Source organism: Petromyzon marinus, unplaced genomic scaffold, assembly GCF_048934315.1.
Source record: "Petromyzon marinus isolate PM22_M1 ecotype Great Lakes invasive population unplaced genomic scaffold, UKy_Petmar_22M1.pri1.0 PM_G_Scaffold_11, whole genome shotgun sequence".
Taxonomy (NCBI): Eukaryota; Metazoa; Chordata; class Hyperoartia; order Petromyzontiformes; family Petromyzontidae; genus Petromyzon; species Petromyzon marinus.
Genome location: NW_027422662.1, coordinates 3,897,863 through 3,921,364, shown reverse-complemented (window position 1 = coordinate 3,921,364; position 23,502 = coordinate 3,897,863). Strand labels below are relative to the sequence as shown.

The following is a 23,502-nucleotide window of genomic DNA, read 5'->3' as shown; positions in this document are numbered from 1 at the left end:
GAAGAACCAGTGGCATCTACATCTATAGAATATGAAGAACCAGTGGCATCTACATCTGCAGAACGTGAAGAACCATTGGCATCTACATCTGCCGAACGTAAAGAACCAGTGGCATCCACATCAGTAGAACGTGAATAAGCAGTGGCATCTACAGCTGCAGAACATGAAAAACCAGTGGCATCTACATCTGCAGAACATGTAGAACCAGTGGCATCTACATCTGCAGAACGTGAAGAACCAGTGGCATCTACATCTGCAGAATGTGAAGAACCAGTGGCATCTACATCTGTAGAATATAAAGAACCAGTGGCATCTACATCTGCAAAACGTGAAGAACCAGTGTCATCTACATCTGCAGAACATTAAGAACCAGTGGCATCTACATCTGCAGAACGTGAAGAACCAGTGTCATCTACATCTGCAGAACATGAAGAACCAGTGGCATCTACATCTGCAGAACGTGAAGAACCAGTGGCATCTACATCTATAGAATATGAAGAACCAGTGGCATCTACATCTGCAGAACGAGAAGAACCATTGGCATCTACATCTGCCGAACGTAAAGAACCAGTGGCATCCACATCAGTAGAACGTGAATAAGCAGTGGCATCTACAGCTGCAGAACATGAAAAACCAGTGGCATCTACATCTGCAGAACGTGATGAACCAGTGGCATCTACATCTGTAGAACACGAAGACCAGTGGCATCTACATCTACAAAACGTGAAGATCCAGTGGCATCTACATCTGTAGAACGTGAAGAATCAGTGGCATCTACATCTACAGAACATGTAGAACCAGTGGGATCTACATCTACAGAAAATGTAGAACGAGTGGCATCTAATCTGTAGAACGTGAAGAACCAGTGGCATCTACATCTACAGAACATGAAGAACCAGTGGCATGTACATCTGCAGAACGTGAAGAACCAGTGGCATCTACATCTGCAGAACGTGAAGAACCATTGGCATCTACATCTGCAGAACGTGAAGAACCAGTGGCATCTACATCTGCAGAACGTGAAGAAACAGTGGCATCTACATCTCTAGAACGTGAAGAACCAGTAGCATCTACATCTGCAGAACGTGAAGAACCAATGGCATCTACATCTGCAGAACATGAAGAACCAGTGGCATCTACATCTGTAGAACATGAAGAACCAGTGGCATCTACATCTGCAGAACGTGAAGAATCAGTGGCATCTACATCTGCAGAACGTGAAGAACCAGTGGCATCTACATCTGCAGAACGTGAAGAACCAGTGGCATCTACATCTTTAGAATATGAAGAACCATTGGCATCTACATATGTAGAATATGAAGAACCATTCGCATCTACATCTGCAGAACACGAAGAACCAGTGGCATCTACATCTGCAGAACGTTAAGAACCAGTGGTATCTACATCTGCAGAACGTGAAGAACCAGTGGCATCTACATCTGCAGAACGTGAAGAAACAGTGGCATCTACATCTCTAGAACGTGAAGAACCAGTACCATCTACATCTGCAGAACGTGAAGAACCAATGGCATCTACATCTGCAGAACATGAAGAACCAGTGGCATCTACATCTGTAGAACATGACGAACCAGTGGCATCTACATCTGCAGAACGTGAAGAATCAGTGGCATCTACATCTGCAGAACGTGAAGAACCAGTGGCATCTACATCTGCAGAACGTGAAGAACCAGTGGCATCTACATCTTTAGAATATGAAGAACCATTGGCATCTACATATGTAGAATATGAAGAACCATTCGCATCTACATCTGCAGAACACGAAGAACCAGTGGCATCTACATCTGCAGAACGTTAAGAACCAGTGGTATCTACATCTGCAGAACGCGAAGAACCAATGGCATCTACATCTGCAGAACGTGAAGAACCAGTGACATCTACATCTTTAGAATATGAAGAACCATTGGTATCTACATATGTAGAATATGAAGAACCATTCGCATCTACATCTGCAGAACACGAAGAACCAGTGGCATCTACATCTGCAGAACGTTAAGAACCAGTGGTATCTACATCTGCAGAACGCGAAGAACCAATGACATCTTCATCTGCAGAATGTGAACAACCAGTGGCATGAGACCTCCTTTGCCAGTAACAAGATATAGAAATAGGTTTTACCCTTTTAACTGGCACAAAAACTGACACCTTTATTCAAGGCATCATGTTTGCAATAACCACAACACAAGCAGTCAACATGCAAACAAAAAAGACAACTCTGATAATAATATGCACTGTCCTTGAATTTGATTGGTCCACACCCGAGACGGCTTTTCTTAGAGCCTAGTCTCCATTGGTGTTGGACCAGAAGACGCCAAAAGGCGTACAACTCAGAAACAGCGCACTATCAGAGTATTGAGGGCTCGGAGTGAGCATTTACATTATGAGACCTCCTTTGCCAGTAGCAAGATATAGGAATAGGTTTTACCCTTTTAACTGGCACAAAAACTGACACCTTTATTCAAGGCATCATGTTTCCTACAACCAGTGGCATCTACATCTGCAGAACGTGAAGAACCAGTGACATCTACAGCTGCATAACGTGAACAACCAGTGGCATCTACATCTACGAACACAGACCCTCTGGAACCTAACTCGTTCGTAAGTAGAGGTAAGTCCCTGTATAGTGTAGTGTGTATAGTCGTGTAGTGTGAATAGTAGTGTTTATAATATTGTAATATGTATAGTAATGTTGTGTATATAGTAGTGTAGTGTAAATAGTAATGTATATAGTAGCGTCGTGTGTATAGTAGTATAGTATCTATGGTAGTGTAGTGTGTATAGTAGTGTATATAGTATTGTAATATGTATAGTAGTGTTGTATATAGTAGTGTAGTGTGTATCGTAGTGTAGTGTATATAGTAATGTAGTATATAGTAGCGTAGTGTGTATAGTAGTGTCATGTATAGTTGTACTGTGATGAAATTAAATATGTTGGTTCTTCACGTTCTGCAGATGTAGATGCCACTGGTTCTTCACGTTCCGCAGATGTAGATGTACATGCCGTACAAATCTAGAGGAGTAAAGTTGGATAAATCGACTTACGAACACAGATCTCTGGAACCTGACTCATTCGTAAGTAGAGGTAGTCCCCGGTATATATATAAATGCAAAAAAAATATTTAATTTCATCACTTAAAAAGCTGGACATCCGTGACGCGCGAAGCACTTTGCGGCCCTTTGGATTCCTCCCGCCGCGGCTTAAAGATTCCGATTCCCCGACCCCGTCGTTGGCGCGACGTTGCTACCGCTGAGCGACGTGGCCACCCGTGCCACACACGCTGCACTCCCGTCCTGTTTGCGTGTCGCTGCCTCGTCGCCGTAGTTGTTGTGGCATGGTAACGGTTCGGCGCTTCGCTGCACTAGCGACCCGGCGAGCCGGGGTTTTGATTCCCGCTCACGGCCACCAACGCCACCGGGTGACGATTGTCTGAACCGGTCAACGGGCATCCCCTAGGTCGATTCAGCCTCAAATGAGTACCTGGTGCGGCGGTATGTAGTGAACGTTGCCGCCGGGGAGACTAAGGCGTGGTGGTGTGAGCCATCCACCCTCTGCTGTGTCGTGCCGCCCTTCATGGGTGCTGCTACTCGCCACTACCAGCACTCGCCCCTAAGTCTGCCACAGGCGACACGGCGGGGGATATTTGTCTCTGTTGTAACGTTCTTACCCCATGGCCCCTACTACTGGACATCTGTGATGCACTAAGAGCTTCACAGCTCTTCGGATTCCCCCTCCCGCTGCTGAAGTATGGATATTATGATGCTGAATTGGCGAGGACAATTCACAATTGATTCAGTTGATTCCACCACCCACCCTCACCACCCTCCCCCACCATCCACCTCGCCTCACCCCTCTCCCTATCACCACCCTCCCCCACCACCCCTTCCCAACCTCCGCACCCCGCGTCCCCCCCCCATCTTGCTCGTCGTCGGCCACTGACAAACTCGACGGGCGACCGAGACTCTCGCCCCTGCGCTCTAAACCAAATCTCCCGCGTGATTTTTTTTTACGATGTGCCGGACGGGACGAGATTTTAACGGTCTAAACCCCCGACGGAGCGCAGCTCAGCTTGCCCGGCTGGAGGAGGCATTCGTGGACGAGCCCTACCCGGACCCACATCGACAGCTGATGCTCGCTCTTGCCACCAACATCTCGGTGAGGAAGGTCAAGGTAAGTCCCCCCCCCCACCAACCACGTGGTGGTAATCTCAACGCTAGGGTGGGAGGAGCAGAAGTAGTCGTTGGCTTTAGTGACCGATCTTACCGGAGACGGTGGTCATGTCTGGTTGCTAGACCATCGCACACACAGACACACGTAGATACACACAGACACACGTAGACAAACACGTAGAAACACAGACACGGAGACACGTAGACACACAGACACACAGACACACGTAGACACACACAGACACACACAGACACACGTAGACACAGACATATGTAGACACACACAGACACACGTAGACACATGTAGACACACAGACACAGACAGACACACGCAGACACACACAGACACACGTAGACACACACAGACACACGTAGACACACAGACACGGAGATACGTAGACACACAAACACACAGACACACAGACACGTAGACACACAGACACACACGTAGACACACAGACACACGGAGACACACGTAGACACACACAGACACACGTAGACAAACACGTAGACACACAGACACACGTAGGCACACACAGACACACGTAGACAAACACGTAGACACACAGACACACGTAGACACACACAGACACACGTAGACAGACACGTAGAAACAGACACACGTAGACACACAGACACACACAGACACGTAGACACACAGACACAGACAGACACAGACAGACACACACAGACACACGTAGACACACAGACACACGTAGACACACACGTAGACACACAGACACACACAGACACATGTAGACACACACAGACACCACGCACACCGCTGGATGATTTTGTTATTGCGGTCCTGGTCAAGGGTTGGTTCCAAAACCGACGAGCCAAGTGGCGACGGCTGGAGCAGGAAGCGGCGTGGACGACGCACGTCACCGAAGCCAGGAACGCCGTCGCCACGGACGCCATCACCCCCGCCACGGCCACCAGCGTCACCGTCGCCACGGCCACCACCACCACCGTCACCACCACCACGGCCGCAATGAACCGGTAATTGGCATCGGCTCGCTCTGCGAGTCTGCGGAGAGCGGTGAGCATCGAGCGGTGAATGGTGAGCGTCCACAGAGCGTCCAAGCGAGGCGTCATCCATCCCACGTCGATGAACGGACAAGTTCAGCCTTGCAGCTCTTGACTCGCCTCACACTCATGGGACCCACGGTGGCTATGAGATGTTGACTACCTCGCCTGGTGTACAGGAGGTCGTGGGTTTGATACCAACCCTGACGATGCCTGCTGCTGTATATTTGGAGTCTGCGTCTGTCATCATCATCATCACGGTGGCTATGAGATGTTGACTACCTCGCCTGGTGTACAGGCGGTCGTGGGTTTAATACCAACCCTGACGATGTCTGCTGCTGTATATTTAGAGTCTGCGTCTGTCATCATCATCACGGTGGCTATGAGATGTTGACTACCTCGCCTGGTGTACAGGAGGTCGTGGGTTTGATACCAATCCTGACGATGCCTGCTGCTGTATATTTAGAGTCTGCGTCTGTCATCATCATCACGGTGGCTATGAGATGTTGACTACCTCGCCTGGTGTACAGGAGGTCGTGGGTTTGATACCAATCCTGACGATGTCTGCTGCTGCATATTTGGAGTCTGCGTGTCTCATCACGGTGGCTATGAGATGTTGACTACCTCACTTGGTCTACAGGAGGTTGCATAGATAATCGCCGTGATCGCGTGGAGTCTCTGTATCTCCATGAGTCTCTATGTATCTCCATGAGTCTCTAGGTATCTATGAGTCTCTATGGTACCTAGAGATGCATAGAGACTCATAGAGACACATAGACTCATGGAGATACATAGAGACGCATAGAGACACATAGACTCATAGATATACTTACAGACTCATGGAGATACATAGAGATGCATAGAGATACATACTCATAGAGATACATAGAGACTCGTAGAGATACATAGAGACTTAGAGATACAGAGAGACTCATAGAGATACATAGAGATACATAGAGACGCATAGAGACTCACGGAGACTCATAGAGGTGCGTGTAGTGCCGTCGTTAGAGCAGCGGCCAAACCTCCGCCTCCACATTTACAGGCAGAGGCAGCAGCAGCAGCAGGTGAAGCGCGAGATCCACACGCGCTCCGCCAACCCCCACGTGGGAGCCAGCACCGCCAAGGTGACCGGCGTACAGACACCAGAACCTCCATCCGCTCCACCTCCATCTACTCCACCTACATCTACTCCACCTCCATCTACTCCACCTCCATCTACTCCACCTGCATCCACTCCACCTGCATCTACTCCACCTGCATATACTCCACCTGCATCTACTCCACCTGCATCTACTCCACCTCCTGCACCTCCATCTACTCCACCTCCATCCACTCCACCTCCATCCGCTCCACCTCCATCTACTCCACCTCCATCTACTCCACCTCCATCTACTCCACCTGCGTCTACTCCATCTCCATCTACTCCACCTCCATCCACTCCACCTCCATCTACTCCACCTGCATCTACTCCACCTGCATCTACTCCACCTCCATCTACTCCACCTCCATCCGCTCCACCTGCATCTACTCCACCTGCATCTCCACCTCCATCCACTCCACCTCCATCTACTCCACCTCCATCTACTCCACCTCCATCCGCTCCACCTCCATCTGCTCCACCTCCATCTACTCCACCTGCATCTACTCCACCTGCATCTACTCCACCTCCATCTACTCCACCTCCTGCACCTCCATCTACTCCACCTCCATCTACTCCACCTCCATCCACTCCACCTCCATCCACTCCACCTCCATCCACTCCACCTCCATCTACTCCAGCTCCATCTACTGCACCTCCATTTACTCCATCTACTCCACCTCCATCTACTCCACCTGCATCTACTCCACCTGCATCCACTCCACCTCCATCTACTCCACCTCCATCCACTCCACCTCCATCTACTCTACCTCCATCTACTCCACCTCCTGCACCTCTATCGACTCCACCTCCATCCACTCCACCTCCATCTACTTCACCTCCATCCACTCCACCTTCATCCACTCCACCTCCTGCACCTCCATCCACTCCACCTCCATCTACTCCACCTCCATCCACTCCACCTCCATCCACTCCACCTCCTGCACCTCCATCCACTCCACCTCCATCTACTCCACCTCCATCCACCCCACCTCCTGCACCTCCATCTACTCCACCTCGTCCAACCCCCATCACCTGCACCACCACCCCCACCCTCCTCCTTCCCCATGTTCCTCCCCCCTCCTGCACCGTTCCTGCACCACGGCATCAATTCAAAGGTCGAAGTTCATCCGTCGCTGTAACAGTGACGGGGATTATCTGAACGGCACCCGGGCCTCCCCTAGGTCGACCCGGCCTCAAACGTGCGGAGGGGGGGCTCCTGGTGGTTCCCCGCCGGTTTGCGCCGTCGCCCGGCCACCCCCCGCCGGCATCCCGCCGGTTGCGGTGCTCTCAAGCGCCGCCGCTCACACCGTCGGTGCCCACGCATCCCTGGTGGCGGTGGCGGCGGCGGCGGCGACGGTGACGACGGTGTTGGTGATTGTGGCGACGGGGACGACCACGGCCGCCGCCGCCGCTGCTGCTTCTACGAGCCGTCCTGAAATACGCCCTCGTCTGTAACGACGTCGCCGCACTCGACCGCTCCTTCAACATCGCCGCACAAGTGAACCGCTCGGCACAGCTCTGTGGTGGTGGTGATGATGGTGGTGATGATGGTGGTGGTGGTGATGATGGTGGTTATGGTGGTGGTGGTGGTTATGGTGATGGTGGTTATGATGGTGGTGGTGGTTATGGTGGTGGTGGTTATGATGGTGGTGGTTATGGTGGTGGTTATGGTGGTGGTGGTTATGATGGTGGTGGTGGTTATGATGGCGGTGGTGGTGATGATGGTGGTTATGATGGTGGTGGTGGTAGTTATGATGGTGGTGGTGGTTATGATGGTAGTGATGATGGTGGTGGTGGTTATGATGGTGGTGGTGGTTATGATGGTGGTGGTGGTTATGATGGTGGTGGTGGTTATGGTGGTGGTGGTTATGATGGTGGTGGTGGTCATGATGGTGGTGGTGGTTATGGTGGTGATGGTGGTTATGATGGTGGTGGTTATGATGGTGGTGGTTATGATGGTGGTGGTGGTCATGATGGTGGTGGTGGTTATGATGGTGATGGTGGTTATGATGGTGGTGGTGGTTATGGTGGTGGTGGTTATGATGGTGGTGGTTATGATGATGGTGGTGGTGGTTATCATGGTGGTGGTGGTTATGGTGGTGGTTATGATGGTGGTGGTGGTTATGATGATGGTGGTGGTTATGGTGGTGGTGGTTATGATGGTGGTGGTGGTGGTTATGATGGTGGTGGTGGTCATGATGGTGGTGGTGGTGGTTATGGTGGTGGTGGTTATGGTGGTGGTTATGATGGTGGTGGTGGTTATGATGGTGGTGGTGGTTATGATGGTGGTGGTGGTTATGATGGTGGTGGTCATGATGGTGGTGGTGGTTATGATGGTGGTGGTGGTTATCATGTGAGTTGTATTAGCACTCCACTGAGATTGACGTTCCACAGTGATTTATAATAAAGGCTGTTACGAGTTCTACCCGCCTCGTGATTTACAATTCCATTTACGTATGAAGAAGGTGCGCAGATCCGGACAGTAATTACAACGTTTATTTTTTATTAAACTCATGATATTTAATTAAAAAATTAAGTGAGGTAAACTACCTTAGCCCTCAGGTCTAAATGCGTAAAAAGAGAAGCGTGTGTATTCCTGTAATATGAGCACCGTATTTTCCCGCATATAACCCGCAGACGCATACAGACCCCGTGTCAGCATGCGAGCTCGCATGCTGACAAGGGGTGTGGCCGACTCAAGCTACATAGAGCGACATTAACCTGGGGCTGCTGCTGCTACTGCTGATAGCGGGTGGTGGTGGCTGCTGATAGTGGGTGGTGGTGGCTGCTGCTACTGCTGATAGCGGGTGGTGGAGGTGGCTGCTGCTGCTAGCGGGTGGTGGTGGTGGTGGCTGCTGCTGATAATAGGTGGTGGTGGTGGTGAGGGCTGCTACTACTGATAGTGGGTGGTTGTGGTGGTGGCTGCTGCTAGCGGGTGGTGGTGGTGGTGGTGAGGGCTGCTGCTAGCGGGTGGTGGTGGTGAAGGCTGCTGATAGCAGGTGATGGTGGTGGTGAGGGCTGCTGCTAGTGGGTGGTGGTGGTGAAGGCTGCTGATAGCGGGTGATGGTGGTGGTGGTGAGGGCTGCTGATAGCGGGTGGTGGTGAGGGCTGCTGATAGCGGGTGATGGTGGTGGTGGTGAAGGCTGCTGATAGCGGGTGGTGGTGGTGGTGGTGAGGGCTGCTGATAGCGGGTGGTGGTGGTGGCTACTGCTGATAGTGGGTGGTGGTGGTGGTGAGGGCTGCTACTGCTGATAGTGGGTGGTGGTGGCTGCTGCTGCTAGTGGGTGGTGGTGGTGGTGAGGGCTGCTGCTAGTGGGTGGTGGTGGTGGTGGCTGCTGCTGATAGCGGGTGGTGGTGGTGGCTGCTGCTGATAGCGGGTGGTGGTGGTGGCTGCTGCTGATAGCGGGTGGTGGTGGTGGCTGCTACTGATAGCATTGGGTGGAGCGGAGGGGTCACGGGGTCAGGGGGTCACGGGGTCACAGGAGGAGTCGGGGAACAGCGCCGGGGCTGGAGGTGGCTGCGGGGCTCCTCGTGGCCGGCCGTGATTGGCTGATCCCACGCTGGCCACGAGGAGGCAGCACGGGGCAGCAGTCGGCTGTGGAGGGAGCCCCGCGGGAAGTTGCTTGGGACCCCGTGGGAACTTGCTTGGGGCCCCGTGGGAAGTTGCTTGGAACCCCTGGGAACTTGCTTGGGACCCCGTGGGAACTTGCTTGGGACCCCGTGGGAACTTGCTTGGGACCCCGTGGGAACTTTCTTGGAACCCCGTGGGAACTTTCTTGGAACCCCGTGGGAACTTTCTTGGAACCCCGTGGGAAGTTGCTTGGAACCCCGTGGGAAGTTGCTTGGAACCCCGTGGGAAGTTGCTTGGAACCCCGTGGGAAGTTGCTTGGGAACCCCTGGGAAGTTGCTTGGAACCCCGTGGGAACTTGCTTGGAACCCCGTGGAGTGTGTCGTGACCACCAGGCTAGCTACACTAGTTACCACGTGACTAGTATATCTAGCCAGGTGGTGACCACCAGGCTAGTTACACTAGTTACCACGTGACTGGTGTAGCTAGCCAGGTGGTGACCACCAGGCTCACTACACTAGTTACCACGTGACTGGTGTAGTTAGCCAGGTGGTGACCACCAGGCTGACTACACTAGGCACCACGTGACTGGTGTAGCTAGCCAGGTGGTGACCACACAGAGCGCGTGTGTGTGTGTGTGCGTGCGAGTATGTACGTTTGCCTGTGTGCGTGCGTGCGAGTCTGTGCGTGTGCGAGTATATAGGGCCACCGCACAACACAACGCCATTTCAAACCGCGTGGTTTCTTTTATTCGAACGCAACTTTGAAGGGGGCGAGGGTCTAAACCAAACAAACAGGAGAGAGGGGGGCACCATCAGTCGAACGTGGACTCGCCGCCCACACGCCAGCTGTGGCGAGGACGCAGCATCTCCTCCCTGCTGTCGTTGCCGCTCCACTCAACGGATGCCGAAACGGCGAAGGAGGCGGCTTCAACGGCGCAGCACAAACACAGTAGGGAGACGGCTTCTTCAACTGAACAACGAACACTACCAGCCACCATGGTCACCATGATGTCGCCGCGTCCTGGCACCCCACGGTAGCCCCGCAGGCGGCTGGGCGTGACGGTGAGCGGCTCGGCAACGGGAAGAGTTCGCGAATTTAAATCCTGCTCGTGCAAAACAAAAGCAACGGTGCATTTTGACGGTCAGCAGGTGAAGACCCCCCCCCCGCTCGCTGAGCTGCTGCTGCTGCTAGCTGCCAGCTGCCGATGACGACCACGAGGGACGATGACCGTTTGGCCAAATGATCCCGTTGAAATGTAAATTTGCCGACGGTCTAGCGACAACGTAACCGCGTCGTTACGGGTCAACGCCACCACCTCCCCGACGACGGCGTCGCCAGGCAGGGCGTCCTCCCCGACGACGGCGCTTCACGAGCCCATTGGGGGAACCGCGGACGCGTCGTCGTCGACGTCGGTGACGTCCACGGTCACCACGGTGACGGCGCTCGGCGAAGTCGCCGCCCCTCCGGCGGCGTCGTCGTTGTCGTCGTCGCTGGCGGCGGCCGCCCACACCGTCAGGTAGTGGTGGCGGCGCTTCTCGTAGTCCAGGGCCTTCGCCGCGACGCGTATTACGCCTGGGCACACGCGGCACACGCGACGCACGTCTGTGAGACGGAGAGACGGAGACACACGGACGGGGGGACCCCCCCCACGGCCCGAGGGGACCGCCGCCTGCGCCCTGCGCCGCGTCTCTCACCGAGCCTCCGGTCGACGTCGAAGGCCCCGAGCTCGTTGCCGCCGGCGACGCCGTAGCTCACCGCGCCCCCCCCGCCGAGGACGGCCGCCACGGCGATGACCGCGGTGCCCGGCGCCGCGTCTTCCGGCACGGTGGCGCGGTAGGCCAGCCGCCGGAACGCCGGGGCGGCGGCGACGCCGCGCTCATTGTTGTCGTGCAGGGACACGGAAATCACCGCGGTGGAGGACGCCGTCGCCGAGGCTCCGCCGCCGCTGTGGGCGAGCACCATGAGGCTGTAGACGTCGCGGCTCTCCAGCGGACGCTTGACGGTGATGACACCCGAGCGGCCGTCGATGGCGAAGCGGTCGCCGGCAGAGTTCAGCAGAGAGTGAGTCACCTTGCGGTGGGGGCCTACAATACACGGCGACAACAACAACAACAACAACGGCCGTTCGCCACCGAGTGGCGGCGACGTCACCACGGCGCTTGTGCCAGGCCAGGTGCACGTTGGGGACACGTGGAGTGTCGAACGCCCGCTGGCAGGAGGTCACGGGGCAGACCCAGCAGGTGCCACGGGTTCACTGACCGAGACGAGTGGCCGATGCACCACCTGTGCCCCCGACTTTGCTTTAGCCACCCGGCGCTCCGCTCGTTGTTGTGAGTGTCGCTCCTCCGCCCTCCATTGTTGTTGGAGGGCGACTGCCTCCAACTGCCCAGTAGCGTCCTTCACGAGCCTCCTCCACAGAGGCCGATCTTGACACCGCTGGTACCGGTCATCGGCAAGTCCACTCAGCTCCACATCCTCCTGTACCACATCACTTCATCTCTTCTCTAGCCCGTGCCGCGCCCGTTCAGCCCCCTATATCCGGCCAAACAGGAGCTGCTTGGGCTTGCGGTGGCTGGGCCATGCGGGCTACACGACCGAGCCAACGCAGTCTTGCCTGCCGGAACTCACCGATAAGAACATGTCTAGATTGCCAAAGATCCCATGTGTAGCCTCAGGCTGTAGGGGCAAGTGCTGTAAGAGAGCAGCACCTATGAAGGCCGGCACCGTGGCACACGAGGGGGTGGGTGGCCAGCACCACGCCCGGCCGCCTTTGTCTCTCGAGTGGCGATGTTCGCCAGGTTCGTAGCGCTGCGCGCTAACCGCTACCCATAATGTACACACACACGCGCACATACACACTCAAAGTCACGCGCGGGCGCGTGTGTACGTCGCCACCGTCGTACCCAGGTCGGCGTCGACGGCGCGCGCGCTCGTCACCGCCGTCCCTACACTGGCGTGGCTCAGGCGCAGGGCGACGGCGCGGGGGGGCGACCCCGTAAGGAAGCGCGGGGCCGAGTCGTTCACGTCCTCCACCCTCACGAGGACCTCCGCCCGGCAGGAGCGGCCGCCGCCGTCGGTCGCGGCCACGGCGAGCGCGTGGGCCGGGGCGGCCTCGCGGTCCAGCGGCGCCAGCGTGAAGAGCTCCCCTACGCGGGGCCACGCCGACGAGAAAGACGTTAACCACCTCGCCCGCTACACAGGAGGTGGACGTGAAATTTGATCACAACCCCGACGGCTGCGAGAGCGCGATGGAGAGAGCGCGATGAGCGTTACCGCTGACGGGGTCCAAGCGGAAGAGATTCGCTCCGGCACCGTGCAGCGAGTACCCGATGGTTCCGTTAGAGCCGGAATCGGAGTCACGGGCTGAAACCCTCAGCAGGAAGACTTGTGGGGCGACGTCCTCCCGCACGGTGACGTTGTACCACAGCTGGGGCACCGTGGGGCACAGCGGTAGTGCAGTGAGCCCAAAGGTGAGGGAGAGCCGGTAGTCGAGGCGACACTTATTTAACAGTAACTATAGCACAGGGCCTCTAACACAAAGGGGGTGACGGCCCCTTACGCCCGCCATCTGGGGAGGTGTGGCCTCCGGGCTATCGTGTCCTATCGACTGGGACCACGTACACTCTCAGCCCTGCGGCTAGGGGCCCTAGGGGGAGGCTACTTTGACTCAACCCGGCCAAGGTCCTTGGGTCCGACCACTTTCCCTCACAGCCCCGGCCCTTACAAGGACAGTGGGTCTGGGGGTTCCCAGGGTCCTACTCTAAGCCCGGTCTCCAGTCTTCAACTTGAGAACTGCGGAACCCATTCAGGGGTCCGGCTTTTATACTCCGCCCCTGGCCACGCCCTCTCCGCCCCTGGCCACACCCTCTCCACCCCTGGCCACGCCCTCTCTGCCCCTGGCCACGCCTTCCTTCCAGAGTGTTCCAGGGGATATTAGAATATTCCCACAGCCCCCTTATTGGGGTCTTGGGAACCCCGGTGGCCCACATACCACCCCCTACTGGCGTCTGTCCACCAGTGCAGGTAAGTATACCGTGTGTTCATGGCGTTACAGCAGTACGGTGGTGTGGTAGGGTATGACGAGTCTGTGAGCCTGTGTGGCGAGTCTACGGTTACGGATACCTTGTCACACACGGGGCCGTTGTCGTTGACGTCCAGCACGGTGACGGCCACGACGACCGTCCTCACCAAGGTGCCGTCGGTGGCCATCACCAGCACGTGGTGGCGTTCCTGCTCCTCCCGGTCGAGCGGCCGCTCCAGGCGCAGCGTCCACTCGCCCCCCCTCTTGACGGGGCCGAGGGAGAAGTGGCCCAGCGGGTCGCCACCTGTGGCCAGCGTGGACGGGGGGTGGGACGCGGACGTCGCTCGCCGTCGAGACGGAGAGTGTGACGAAGAGAGTGTGATGAAGAGAGTATGATGGCGAGAGTATGATGACGAGAGTCGGTTTAATGCAGAGGCTTCCGCGACCAACTGTGAATGCGGTGGTGGGTTCACTCCAACACAACAGGTGTAGTGGCGTACTAGTAGACTACACTATACACTACTGCACACTACCTGTCAGGTGGTACGTAAGATCCCGGTTTTCCGGCGCGGCGTCCGCGTCGTCCGCCTGGACGACAGCCAACGCCAGGCCGGGCGCGGCGTCCTCCGGCACTCGGACGTCGATCACCGAGGCCGAGAACCGCGGGGGGTGGTCGTTGGCATCGCTCACGATGACGAGCACCTTGGCGACGGCCGGCGGGCGCTCGGGGCGTGCCGGGTCGAAAGCCTTGACGAGGAGGTGGTGCCTGTCACGGGCCTCGCAGTCCAGCCGGCTCAGCGTGCTCACCCAGCCGCTGCGGGCGTCCACCATGAAGAGCGGCTCCGCTTCTCCGGCGTCGCCGCTCTCGCGCGGCTCGACCAGGTTGTACACCGGCTGGGCACCGCCGTCTCGGTCCGTCGCTGAGGGACGGGTCAGGGGGAGGATGGGGGGAGGGGGGGGGGGTGTTGTATATAGGCCTTTTTTCCAAATTGATATTAAGAATGATTTTGCCAATATTTTTTTTTTATCAATCATGGTGTCGCTTGGAGGCCAGATGGGGTGAGGTGAACACCCCTCCCTCCCCTCACAGCAACAGTTTCTCACACACAACCGAGGGACGGAGATAAGCCATAAAAGAATCAAACCAGGGTGAGACTGAACAGACAGATGGCTTAATAAATCAGAACACACGGACACACGTACAACCAACCCCCCACCCCCCCCCCCCCCCCCCACAGCACAGAGTGAAATCAAAGGAAGTTCCGATCCTTGGTGAGAAGGCGGCAGAGGAAGAAATTTGGCATAAGAAGAGAGACACGAGCCATACATCGTCATCACAGCTACCGGCGGCAGAAGACGGCGACCAACTAGCGAAGACGACGGCCAGCCACCGAGGTCGATCAGTCACCAAAGAGTTCTGCAATGTCAAGCCATCAACGTCGAGAAAGGGCGGAAAGCGCCAAGCATCGACCGAGCCAGCATCGCAGAGAACCAGCGGCACGCGCAATCGACACCGCCAGGGGAGAGCACGCCGCTGCGTCAACAGCGTCAGGCGGGGTCCCCCACCTGCCCTGCTGTTTCCAGGCCTCGTCCCTGCGGACACTTCCTCCCGCCGTGATATTTTCCCAGTAAATTGGTTAAATTGGTTACCGAAGAGTGGCAGCCCCTACCATTTGGAGCTATCTGTGTGACCCATAGACTACTCGCTCAGAAACCCATAGACACACCACACAGATACCCACACAAAGACGCGTTTGTTGACCGAGTGAGCCCAGCGCCGCACACGGTTGCGTTACCTCTCACTTGAACGAGCAGCACCCCGCCTGGCAGGTTCTCCAACACGGTGGCCTCGTAGACGCTCGACTCGAACACGGGCGCTTCGTCCTCCACGTCCTCCACACGCACCGTCACCGGGACCTGCGCCGTGACGTCGGCTCCGCCCCGCCGCCACGTGGCCCTCACCTCGAAGCGGTGGCTCCCCGCGGCCTCGCGGTCGAGCGCCCTCGCCACCACGATCCGCCCGTCGCCGGCGACCACCGCGAATGCGCCGCCCCCGGCGCCGTCATCCGCCACCCCGCCGCCGCCGCCAGGCACTGCGGCGTACGCGGCCGCCTCGTCGCCTGCGAGCGCGGCCGCCACCGCGCCAACCTCGCTCCCCGCCCGCACGTCCTCTGCGACCGTCAGCTCGTAGGCCGCCTGGGCGAAGGCCGGCGCCGCCGTGCCGGCGGGCAGCACGGCGACGGACGCGGGGACGGCGGTGGCGCGCCCGCCGCCGTCCTCCGCCACGACGAAGAACGACAGCCGCGAGCCCTCCAGGCCGGCGAGGCCGCCCTTGGTGATGACGCGGCCCGTCAGGGGCTCCACCTCCAGGACGTCCTCGGAGGCGTCCGGCTCCCACCCCTTCCGGAGCGAGTAGACGACGGCCGCGTTGCTCCCCTCGTCGCGGTCCGTGGCGGCGACCCGCAGGACCGTGGTCCCCTTCGCGGCGCTCGCCGGCACTCCGCCGGAGTACTCGGCGGCGACGAACCGGGGCGCGTTGTCGTTCTCGTCCGTGGCGACGACCCTGACCGTGGCGAAGGCCGCCCTGCCTCCGCCGTCCCGGGCCACGACGCGGACGTCCACGGCCCTCTGCGAGGGGTCCTCCCTGTCGAGGGGCGCCCTCGCGAAGATCCGCCCGCTCCCGTCGATGGTGAAGCGCTCGCGGGCGAACCGGTTCGCGATGGAGTACGACGCTCGCCCGAACGCGCCCGCGTCGGCGTCCGTGGCCCGCACCGAGGCCACCGGGGTCCCCGCCACGGAGTTTTCGGGAATCTCCGCCGCGTACTCGGCCCGCTCGAAGGCGGGGGCGTGCCGGTTGGTGGGCCGCACGTCGACCGCCAGCGTGGCGTCGCCGACGAACGCGCCGTCCGTGGCCGAGACTCGGAGGCGGTAGCAGGCGGCCGGCTTCTTCCGCTCAAGCGGGATGGCGACGGAGACGACGCCCGTCTCGGCATCGATGGCGAAGCTCGCTGGGTCGTCGTCGCCGGAGACGATGGCGTACCGCAGCCGGTAGGCGTCCGACGCGTCGGCGTCCAACGCCCTCGGCGCGGCCACGAAGTGCCCGGGCCAAGACAGCCGGCTCACGGACGCCTCGTACAGCGGCCGCTCGAACACCGGCGCGTTGTCGTTCGCGTCCTCGACGGCGACGGTCACCGTGACGTCGGAGGCGAGGGGAGGGGAGCCGCCGTCCGTCGCCCGCACCGAGAAACGATGGAGCCTGCTCCGCTCGTGGTCCAGGGGCGCCGTGGTCACGACCAGCCCGCCGTCCGGGTCCACGTAGAATCCCTCGCCGCCCTTCTCCCCGTCGTCCACGATCTCGTAGCGGAGCGCCCCGTTGGGGCCGGCGTCGGCATCGACGGCGCTCACCCGGACGACGGAGGTCCCCGGGGGCGCGGATTCGGACAGCGTGGCGGCGTAGGCGCCCCGCGCGAAGAGCGGCCGGTTGTCGTTGACGTCCCCGACGACGACGTCTAGGCTCACGTCGGCATGCAGGCCCGTCGCCGGGGAGGCGGCCCGCACCGCGAGGCGGTAGTTGGCCCGCGTCTCGCGGTCCAGCGAGCCGACAACGCTCACGACGCCCGTGCCAAAGTCGACGGAGAACTGGTCGAAGGGGTCGCCGTCGACGATGGAGAAAACGAGCGGCAGGCCCTCGGGACCCGCCGCGCGGACGTGAGCGATCGGCGCGGGCGGCCCGACGTCCTCGGGCACCCACGCGACGTGGGAGAGGCTCTCGAACGCCGGCGCGTCCTCGTCGAGCACCGTGACCGTGATGCCGACCGCAGACGACAGCGGAGGAGTCCCGCAGTCCGTCGCCACCACGGTCATGACGAAGTCCTTGCCCGACGCGCCCGGGGCGAAGCTCGTCCTCAGCAAGATCTCGCCGCCGGAAGGGCGGACGCGAAAGCGGCCGTCGCGGTCGTCCCTCAACGAGTACCTCACCCTGGCGTTCTCGCCGACGTCCCGGTCGAGGGCCGCCACGGTGAGCACGGCGCTCCCCGGCGCCGCCGCCGCCCCGACAACGGCGCGGTACGGCAGGCCGACGAACGCCGGGGTGTTGTCGTTGACGTCTTCGACGGCCACCTCGACCACGGTGCGAGCGACGCTCGGGCGCGCCCGCGAGCCGCCCCTCACCTCCACCAGCAGCTCGTAGTGATCGCGCTCCTCCCTGTCGAACGCGACGCCGGCCGTCTCCAGGACGCCCGCCGTCGGCCTCATCCGGAACGCGCCGCTCGGGTCGAGCAGGTCGAAGACGAGCGGCTCGTTGAGGTCCCCCCCCGTCGCGACGACCGCGGCCACGACGGCGCCCGCCGCGCCGTTCTCGGGGATGCGCGCCGAGATCTTTGGCGGAACCCGCAGCCTGCCGCCGAACGCCCGCACGGAGACCTTCACCCGCGCGGCGCTCCGAAATTTCCCGTCGGACACCTCGACCCCGAGGTCGTAGCCGGTGGCGAGGAGGGAGGCGTTTCGCACCTCGACGTCCCCGGTGCGCGCGTCCACGGCGAACGCGCCGCCGACGTTTCCCGAGGCGACGCGGTAGGTCAGCGTGGCACCGACGTCCGGGTCGGAGGCCGCCAGGGTCAGCAGGCGGACGCCGGCGCGGGTCGGCACGGTCAGCGTCGTCTCGTACGCGGCCGTCGAGAACGCCGGCGGGCAGTCGTTGGCGTCCAGCACGGCGACCGTCACCTTGGCCGGAGCTTCGGCGGACATCCTCGGGCTGCCGCCGTCCGAGGCGGTCACCCGGAAGCGGAACTCGGCCGTCGTCTCGCGGTCGAGGGCCCTGGCGACCCTGATGGCCCCGGTGCGCGGGTCGACGGAGAAGTACTTCCTGGCTCCGAACTCGACGATCCCGTAGGCGACCGTCGCGCGCCCCTCGCCGTCGTCCGCGTCGGCGGCCCTGACGACGAGCGGGACGCCGTCCAGGTCCAGCACCGGGGTCCCCGCCGCCGCCTCCTCGCCGACGGCCCCGCGGTAGCGAGGGCGGTCGAAGACGGGCCCGTTGTCGTTCTCGTCGAGCACGAGGATCGTCACCGACGCGTCCGTCGAGAGGCCCGCCGCGTCTGTGGCCCGCACCGTCAGCTGGAACGACGGCGTCCGCTCGCGGTCCAGCGGCCGTTTGGCGGCAACGACCCCGGACGTCGGGTGGATGTCGAAGGCGCCTTCGGGATCGCCCTCCCGTATTTCGTAGGCGACCGTCGACCGGCCAGAGGCGCTCACCGCGAGCACGAAGCTCCCGGGCGCGGCCCCTTCGGCGACCTCTGCCGAGTAGCCGCCGCCGCCGCCTCCGGAGGCGAATTTGGGGGGGGCGTCGGCGTCGGCGGCGACGACGACGACGCGGACGGTGGCATTCGTGACGCGGCGCGGGCGCCCCCGGTCCACCGCCCTCACCGTCAGCTCGTAGGCCTCCACCGCGGAGCCGTTCAGCTTCCTCGCCACGAAGACGACGCCCAGCGCGCGGTGGACGGCGAAGGAATTCCCCACGTTTCCTGCCGGGAGAATTCGGAGGAGCGGGACGGGCGCGAGTTCACGTCACCGAATCCGGAGGGAGACGCCGAGGGCAAACGACGCGGGGGAAACCGCGGCGCCCGTCGGCTCCCGAGCGATCCGAGTTGGACCCGCGGCTCGCGACTTGCTCGGGGAGAGGGACGCGACGGAGAAACCACGACGCTGGAAACGTGCCCCTGTGCAGAAACTCCCCCCCCCCCCCGGGGCGGTTGGGAGGGGTGGCGGGAGCGGCGGCGGAAGCGGCGGTCACCGTATCTGATGCTATATCTGACGTCGGCGTTGGGGCCGTCGTCGCGGTCCGTCGCCGTGACGCGCACCACGGCGGAGCCCACGGCCGCCGACTCGGCCACGCGGGCCTCGTAGGGGCCGCCGGTGAAGCGGGGCGCGTGGTCGTTGGCATCGTTGACGCTCACCGCCAGCGTGGCGTACGCTCGCCTCACGGGGACCCCGCCGTCCTGCACCTGCTCGCGCGGGTGAGAGAAAGAGAGTGAGAGAGTGAGAGAGTGAGTGAGAGAGTGAGAGAGAGAGAGTAAGAGAGAGAGTGAGAGAGAGAGTGAGAGAGAGTGAGAGAGAGTGAGAGAGAGAGAGTGAGTGAGAGAGAGAGTGAGAGTGTGAGAGAGAGAAAGTGAGTGAGAGAAAGTGAGAGAGAGAGTGAGAGAGAGTGAGAGAGGGTGAGTGAGTGAGAGAGTGAGAGAGAGTGAGAGAGTGAGCGAGAGAGTGAGAGAGTGAGAGAGAGTGAGAGAGAGAGAGTGAGAGAGAGAGAGTGAGAGACTTTGACTTTTAAATAAACTTTATTGTCCAGCAGCAAATGCCCTGGACGGTTCCGGTGCTCCATTGCGAGAGTCGCCAATAAAAAAGCCAACAATGTCCGTGCGCGTCATTGCGCGCAAGACCATCGACACCAGCCACAGGCAACAACCTCGTCACCGTCAACACAAGCGCACATATCGAAAAACAACACCGTTCTGCAATGACACAGAAGCGGGAAAAAAACCTGGTCCAAAGTGCGAACCACGCGCCGCCCCCCCCACGGTACGGGTGAACCCAACCACCAAAACCAAATCAAAATCGGTCCGCACGTGTCACCGCGTGCACATCCAAATGACGCAGCTGATCGCCGCCAATGCAGGTAGGTATACAGACCGCCTCAGTGGACGTGCTGCACACGAGGCACGCACAGCACACCTCCTGGCGTGGCCACCGCCAGCTTAGGTGGCTCACGGTCCACCGCCAGCCTCTGGTGATCGCGTGCGCAGAGGAAACCATTTCGAGTCCGCGCGCGTCATCGCGCACCTTGCCCTTTTAAATCCCGAGGCCACAACGCTAGGTGTTGGTGTTGGCGGTGGCCGCAGGGGGGGGCCCTTTAGCTGGGAGGAATACCTCCTCTCTGCCTTCCGTACTAGAGCCTCCACCTTGTCGGCCTCCTTCCGGCTGCAGACTTACCTTTGCGGATCCTTGCAAAGTGGTCGCGCGGCCTGCATGAAGGCCAGCGCGTCGGGGAATTGCTCTCTGAAGGTGCCCGCGCGCCCCTTGAAGGGGTGTCGTACATAGTCAATGATGGCCCCTGGGTTGTACTCTATCCCCCTCCGGACTCGCGGGCGGCTCGTTTCACTTGTGTTCTCAACAACGTTGGACCTTAACCACCCGTCGTCCCTGTAGGTGTTGTTGTTGTCGTTATTTTCGTTGCTGTTGTTTTTACAGTCGCCTTGTATGTTCTCTTGGGGCTTGGCGGCCGCCTCTCGTGTCAGGCCACCCCGAGCCGGGTTTTTCTTGGGCTTGGGGTGGTGTACCTCCGCGGGTCCAGCAGCCATCGCCCCGTCAGACGGGGAGGCGGGCTGCTCGTCTCTCGCGTGCGCCGCGGCACCGTCAGGTGTCACGGCACCCTCGAGCGCCGCGGCACCGTCAGGCACGGCGGCGCCGGTGAAGGTGATGGTGGTGGTGGTCGTGAAGCCTTCAATAGCTGTACCGGGGGAATCTCCATATGGTACAGATATAAAGGGAGGCTGATCGATGCCCGGGCGCGGTCAAGGGATGGCTCCCTATTGCTCAACCACGTTATGTATGCTGATGATTTGGTAATAGCTGCTCATTCAGAGGAGGAGTTGGAGACGCTGCTGCTGAGACTGGAGCGTGCCACTAAGAGGTGGGGCCTTACCATCAGCCCCACCAAAACTAAGCACCTGCCTGGGTATTTTGTACCATCGGACACTACACCCCCACAACTCCCAATCGGTGATGGGGCAGTTGTGGAGAGAGTGGAGAGTTTCTCATACCTGGGCAGTGTGCTTATGACCGGCTCCAGTTTAACAGCAGAGGTCTCACTCCACATCAGTCGAGCGGCAATATCTTTTCATCGGTTGCGTAACGCTGTGTGGAAGCTACCTGGTCTGTCGCTCCGCACTAAGCCTCAGGTCTTCTTGGCCACGGTCATTCCCACCCTTCTCTACGCTTGCGAAACATGGACCCCCCTAATGGAACATCTTCGCCGGTTGGAAACATTTAGGCTGGCCTGCTTACGATCCATCCTGGGTTTAACCAGACTGGATTGTGTGAGGAGCTCACAAATCCTTGAAAGATCTAGGAAAGGTCCCATCGGTGAGCTCCTCCGGCGGGCAAGGCTGCGATGGCTGGGTCATGTAGCCCGCATGCCCAGCCACCGCATGCCGAAACAGATTTTGTTCGGCCGGATTGAGGGGGCTAAACGGGCGCGGCACGGGCTAGAGAAGAGATGGAGTGATGTGTTACAGGAGGACGTGGAGCTGAGTGGACTTGCCGATGACTGGTACCAGCGGTGTCAAGATTGGCCTCTGTGGAGGAGGCTCATGAAGGACGCTACTGGGCAGTTGGAGGCAGTCGCCCTCCAACAACAACGGAGGGCGGAGGAACGACGCTCACAACAACGAGCGGAGCGCCGGGTGGCTAAAGCACAGCAGGTTGGCACAGTAGGGGGCACAGGTGGTGCATCAGCCAGTCATCTCAGTCAGTCGACCCGTGGCACCTGGGTCTGCCCCGTGACCTCCTGCCAGCGGGCGTTCGACACTTCACGTGGCCTCAGTGTGCACATAGCCTGGCACAAGCGTCGTGGTGACATCACCGCCACTTAGTGGTGAATGGCGGTTGTTGTTGTTGTTGGTCTGCAATTCCGGAGCGGCCAAGGCTGGGTCCGGCTCCGACGGTCGCTCTGCTACCGCGACGTCGTCCGGCAGGTGGAGTCCGCCGTCGTTGCTCATCCCGTCCCGCGGCCCGGGTTCGCCGTCGCTCCCCGTCGCCGCTTCCGTGCGGTCCTCTGGCTCGCTGTGGTCGCCGGCGACCACCGTCCGCATCGCGGGGGCCCCGACGCATCCCGCTGACGCGGGGTCGCTCCTTGCCCTCCGCTTCCTCCGCCAGGGAGGGGCGGACGGGCGGACGAAAACGTCTCCCTCGTCCTCGGTCGTCCGTGCCCCGCAGTCAGCTGCCAGGACGGCGAGATCACCCCGCTGCCCTCCCTGCTGCTGCTGCTGTTGTTGATTTTGGTGTTCTTCTTGTTGTAGTTGATGGCGGTGCTGTTGCTGCGGCCGCTGCTGCTGTGTCTGCTGCTGCTCCGCCCGCCCCGTTGCGGGCGGAGCAGCACGCGCGGCGGACTCGCTCGCCCTGTTCGGGCAGTTCCTCCGGGCGTGGCCGCTGCATCCGCACCCGGAACAACGCATCCCCGCCGTGGATGCGTGTACTGTGTACACGTGGCCCTGCACCGTGTACTTAAAGTTAATGTCTAAGTCCGTGTTGCCGTCCTTCAGGACCATAAAAACCTGGCGCTGAAGCGACAATACGTGCGCCGACCCGGGGTCCCTCGTTTGTAGAGGCAGCAGCGTGACTTTCGACACCGCCGTCCCGTAGCGTTGGAGGTCCCGCAGCAGGTCGGCGCCGCTCAGAAAGGGCGGCGTGCCCGAGAGCGCCACCCTGACGGCGGGCGTGGCGAGCGGGGCGCACCGCAGGTGAAGCTCACCCACGGTGAGCCCCGTCTCCACCAGGCGC

At 59.7% G+C, this 23,502-nt stretch overlaps 1 protein-coding gene across 1 annotated transcript in view; it reads right to left on the bottom strand.

Moving 5' to 3' along the window:
* Positions 1–10,648: 10,648 nt before the first annotated feature.
* Positions 10,649–23,502, bottom strand: part of LOC142908938 (protocadherin Fat 1-like) — a 31,794-nt gene continuing 18,940 nt past the window's right edge. The window contains exons 11-18 of the mRNA XM_076059611.1: positions 19,742–19,952; positions 15,747–19,472; positions 14,484–14,870; positions 14,052–14,254; positions 13,203–13,356; positions 12,833–13,075; positions 11,624–12,013; positions 10,649–11,501 (exon numbers count right to left, since the gene is read on the bottom strand). Of these exons, the coding sequence (XP_075915726.1) occupies positions 11,296–11,501; positions 11,624–12,013; positions 12,833–13,075; positions 13,203–13,356; positions 14,052–14,254; positions 14,484–14,870; positions 15,747–19,472; positions 19,742–19,952 (5,520 nt within the window). The 3' untranslated portion in view covers positions 10,649–11,295. The remainder of the gene's footprint in view (positions 11,502–11,623; positions 12,014–12,832; positions 13,076–13,202; positions 13,357–14,051; positions 14,255–14,483; positions 14,871–15,746; positions 19,473–19,741; positions 19,953–23,502) is intronic.